Raw genomic sequence first — 4,736 nt, 5'->3', positions numbered from 1 at the left:
CAGTTTTCAGCGAGGAAGGGTGTCGCCGGCCATGAGCGCGCTGGGCAATGATTTATTTGCAAGCGGAAAGGAAATGTTGGGAATGCGTGTTTGACTTTTTTTTCAGGTGGACCACCTATCCAATGGCTATCATCTTACATTGTTAATCGAGTGGCTACAGTATGACCGGCCAAAATTTCGACTGGCATGCCAGCGCCTATTATTGGCCTTTTTCAATACAGACGGATGATTGCCGGTTAAAAATCAGTCGACTGAAATTTAGCAAAGAAGAAAATCGTCTCAACGCTTCTCGGCAAACCCCTAAACCCTCGCTTTCTCCCCCCGCAACTGACCAGGGTCCAGGGTTCCGACCGACCATGGCCGGCGACGATGACCTGGCGGCCCTCCACGAGCAGGCAGCCCTGGCCTCCTCCGCCGCCGTCTCGGCCTCCGACCTCGACTTCGCCTTCCAACTCCAGGTCGCCGAGGCGATCCAAGCATCTCTTCGCGCCAACAGTAACCCCTCCTCTTCCAGCTCTGCCGCCGCAGCGTCCGCCGCATCCTCCCCATTTCAGTCCGCCCCTGTGCTCGAGTCATCGGACGTTGCATACGCCCTAGAGGTCCACGCCGCTGACCTCGCTCGCGCCGAGGAGGACCGCCTCGACGCCCAGCGCCTCCGCGAGGCCCACGCCCAAGCGGCCGCCACCGTCCGCATCGCCGCCCACGACGCCCTCTTCGCGCGCGAGCTCGCCTCCGTCCCAGAGGACCAATGGGCTCGTGATGGCGACAACATCGAGCGCCCCCTCGACCCGACCAAACCCCTCTTCCGCGTCTTCTTCAAGGGCTTGTCGAGCAAGGGGGTGGTGGGGCCGCGGGACCGGGACCCGGGCGTCGCGGTGCTCGCCGTGGCCGTCTGCGACCACCAGGGAAATGTGGTGCTCAGGATACAGAAGCCGGTGGAAGCATCTGTGGGTGGGCACATGACGCTCGAGGTAATGGCGCTCACCGAAGGCCTCGAGGCGGCTCTTGGATTGGGGATCCAAAGCATCAAGATTGTCACCGATTACAGGGTGCTGTACAACCATGTATGTCATGATACAACTTCTAAATCTTTGCGTATTTAGTCGTGTATTTTTCAAATGCTTAGTAAATTAGTAGATGCTGAATTGGAGGGCTGGGAGATGCATGAGCAGGTCAATAGAGAATCTTCTTAAATTGATCTGGTTATATGTATTTGGCGTTGTTGTTCATGCTTAGGATGCTTGACATCGTTAGTTTCTGTTTAATTGCGGTATCTTTATTGGGATTATCATGTGAGAGGAGGGGAATAGAATACATGATTGTGGATGGTGAGATTTTGGAGTTTAGATACAATGTTGAACAAACGCTTGACTGCTAGATGTATTATGTACTGATGATTTTATTGCCACATAATCCCATCTCTAGCTAAATGTACCATTTCAATGTTCCTCGTTATTTATTGTACTAATTCGCTATGTGCTGTACTGGCTTACTGTATTGTGAGGAAAAACAGGAGTATAATCAAATAATCCATCAGTTTTTTCCGTAATGCTTCAGATTGCTAGTGGAGATTTTCTGCATCGATTGTCCTCATTCAATATTTGATAGTGGCTACTGTAGGGTTCATGCTCAATGCAGAAGTATTATTTTAACTCTTCGAGCAAAGTTTAGACTTCTGGTTGATCTCATTGTATTTTACTAACCAAGTAAGATGCCGGTGTAGAGTGTAGTATCCCAATAGTGTCCAGTCAAGTTAAAATGGAACATCTGTAGCAAAGGGAACTTTATTTCAGTATAGTGGTATGTCTCCTTCAGTGTCAGCCTTTTCTCTAGTTCAATGTAGACATATGTGCATTTTCACAATTTGCATACATGTCGAGTTACTTGTTGTATGGCAGTGAGTGTAGATTCGATGGTAAGTGATTGAATTCTTTAGCATTGGTCTTATCTTATGATGGTACATACTATACACGGCTGGGAACTAGACCTATGTTTATTTTCTTATCATTGGGATTGCAGTTGCTTGGAATTTGGCGGCCAACACAGAAGAAGCTTGCAGATATGATAGATCAGGTCCTGTCAGTGCGAAAGAAATTTAAGCAATGTGAAGTATTATTTGTCGAACGAAGGCAACTTGAATATGTGATGAAACTAGCCAAAGAATCTGTAGAGTCTCAGCTTGCCAAAGCTATCACTGTGCATGCTGGCATGGAGATGAGAGAGAATTGCGCAATCTGCCTTGAAGACACTGATGTTTCTAAAATTCATGCAGTCGAAGGTTGTGCACATCGCTTTTGCTTCTCCTGCATGAAGGAGCATGTGAAAGTTAAGCTACTCCATGGAATGCTCCCAGCTTGCCCCCAAGATGGTTGCACTAAACAGCTGACTGTCGAGGGTTCAAAGGTATTCCTATCACCGCGACTCTTAGGGATCATGGTGCAACGTATCAGGGAAGCACAAATCCCTCCCACTCAAAAGATTTACTGTCCATACCCCAAGTGCTCAGCCTTAATGTCGTTGAGTGAAGTGATACACCCGATGCAAGCATCTTGCTCAAAGTACACTGTTGCTGATGCGGCCACATTGAGAAAGTGTGTCAAATGCAGAGGCTCATTCTGCATCAGCTGTAAGGTTCCGTGGCATGACAGGATGACTTGCCATGACTATAAGATGATGCACCCCCATGCTAATTCAGAAGATGCGAAGTTAGAGAACCTTGCAGAGCACCGGCTATGGCAGAAGTGTGTCAAATGCCAGCACATGATTGAACTCGCGGAGGGTTGCTACCATATGACTTGTGTGTAAGTATTTACGCCGTTCTCATATTATTTTGTTACTAATAATATGTCAATCTGTACGTTCTTCCATGCATCTTGTTCTTGATTGCTTGCAGGTGCGGCTATGAATTCTGCTACACCTGTGGGAAAGAATGGAGGGACAAGAAACCGACCTGTTCCTGCCCGCTGTGGGATGAACACAATCTAATTCGTAATGATATTAGGGGCAATGTTGTCCGTGAAAACATTCAGGAAGATGAAGATGAATACGATGATGATGAGGACGATTACTATGTTCAAGAAGATGCTCACTATAACCAGGGGTTTCGGTGATGGATGGGCCATCACCATGACCTGTTCTACCATTAACATCACTTGTCCACGGTCCAGAATTCCAGTATCAAGTTATTTTGCAGCTATGCATATATAATTGGAGTACCTTGTCAGCTATATAGATGAGCAGGGTCTCCTTTGCTGTTAGTATGAACCGACTGATATTGCTTGCTATCGTATGGGTGTTCTGTTTCGTTCTGTGGCACATGAATGTATCCACTTAGCAGAACTTGATGAATATTATGTTCGGTTTAAGGCCTAATTTATGTCCGAGCCTGTGAATATTGTCCCAGTTAAGCTTGATGAATATATTTCTTTGTCAGAAACTGTATAAAAGAGACCCTGGCAGTAGTCACCTCTACAACAGATAGCATTGTTTGATCATATTTTTCCATATGGCACCAGATCGCCGCCTACTGCTAACAATAGTACTGTAGACATTCTTTTTCATGGTAATATGTGTCTCATTTATATCATAAAGATCTTGGTACAAACCATGTAAACGCCGACCTGGCAAACCTAAAAAACACAAGAGAACACTAGTCTTTGCACAAAGAAACATCAGCCAAGAAAGAAAATTACAATCAAGACCGAAGAATCCTCTGAGCTTGACACCAACGCCAGTTACCTGCCTCTGGCACCACCACAACAGCCACGAAAGGAAAAAAGAATGACGGATCACCTCCTCACCCGAGCTCAAAGCGGCCCCATTGCTAATACGCAGTTTTGCGGACCTCTAAGGTGAGATAAGCCTTGATGGGCGGGTGGTAGCTCAGAAGGACACCTCTCGATATTTAGGGTCAATGTTGTAGACTGATGGTGATATCGATAAAGATGTGAGCCTAAAAGGCAGCTTCTATAGGACGGCGATTCGACTCATAATGTTGTATGGCGCTGAGTGTTGGCCGACTAAAAGACGACATGTTCAACAGTTAGGTGTAGCAGAGATGCACATGTTGAGATGGATGTGTGGCCATACAAGTAAGGATAGGGTCCGAAATGATGATATACGGGATAGAGTTTGGGTAGCATTGATTGAAGAGAAGGTTATCCAACATCGCCTGAGATGATTTTGGCATATTGTAACACCCCGGATGTAACTTTCCCAATTTGTACTCCAACTCTTGCCGTTTCCGGCGTTAAGTTATATTTATTTCCTTGGGTTCGGGTTTTGTCTCCGTGTGTTGTTTTCGTTTTTCATGCATCTCATATCATGTCATCATGTGCATTGCATTTACATACTTGTTCGTCTCATGCATTCAAGCATTTCCCCGTTGTCCGTTTTGCATTCCGGCGCTTCATTCTCCTCCGGTGGTCATTTCTAGCTTTCTTTCGTGTTTGGGGATTAAACATTTCCGGATTGGACCGAGACTTGCCAAGCGGCCTTAGTTTACTACCGGTAGACCGCCTGTCAAGTTTCGTATCATTTGGACTTCGTTTGATACTCCAACGGTTAACCGAGGGACCGAAAAGGCCTCGTGTGTGTTGCAGCCCAACACCCCTCCAATTTGGCCCAAAACCCACCAAACCCTGCTCCATGTCCTAGAGCGTTCGATCACGATCGCGTGGCCGAAAACCGCACCTCATTTGGACTCTCCTAGCTCCACTTATGTCTATAAATAGACC

General features: G+C 46.6%; 1 protein-coding gene across 1 annotated transcript; it reads left to right on the top strand.

Moving 5' to 3' along the window:
- The first annotated feature begins 256 nt into the window (after positions 1 to 256).
- On the top strand, positions 257 to 3,386 carry LOC125529416 (E3 ubiquitin-protein ligase RSL1-like). Its single transcript, XM_048693829.1, has 3 exons — positions 257 to 1,064; positions 2,020 to 2,801; positions 2,894 to 3,386. The coding sequence occupies exons 1-3, from the start codon at positions 357 to 359 to the stop codon at positions 3,108 to 3,110; spliced, it is 1,707 nt and encodes a 568-aa protein (XP_048549786.1). The 5' UTR covers positions 257 to 356; the 3' UTR covers positions 3,111 to 3,386.
- The last annotated feature ends 1,350 nt before the right edge of the window (positions 3,387 to 4,736 follow it).

The sequence above is a fragment of the Triticum urartu genome, unplaced genomic scaffold (assembly GCF_003073215.2).
Source record: "Triticum urartu cultivar G1812 unplaced genomic scaffold, Tu2.1 TuUngrouped_contig_5587, whole genome shotgun sequence".
Taxonomy (NCBI): domain Eukaryota; kingdom Viridiplantae; phylum Streptophyta; class Magnoliopsida; order Poales; family Poaceae; genus Triticum; species Triticum urartu.
The sequence above is the reverse complement of the archived record's forward strand: the minus strand, read 5'-3'. Positions and strand labels throughout refer to the sequence as shown.

Bases quoted from the DNA above. Each gene is read 5' to 3' on its own strand.
- LOC125529416 (XM_048693829.1), top strand. From the start codon at position 357: ATGGCCGGCGACGATGACCTGGCGGCCCTCCACGAGCAGGCAGCCCTG. The intron at 1,065-2,019 runs GTATGTCATGAT...TTGGGATTGCAG, and splicing joins ACAGGGTGCTGTACAACCAT to TTGCTTGGAATTTGGCGGCC. The intron at 2,802-2,893 runs GTAAGTATTTAC...GATTGCTTGCAG, and splicing joins TGCTACCATATGACTTGTGT to GTGCGGCTATGAATTCTGCT.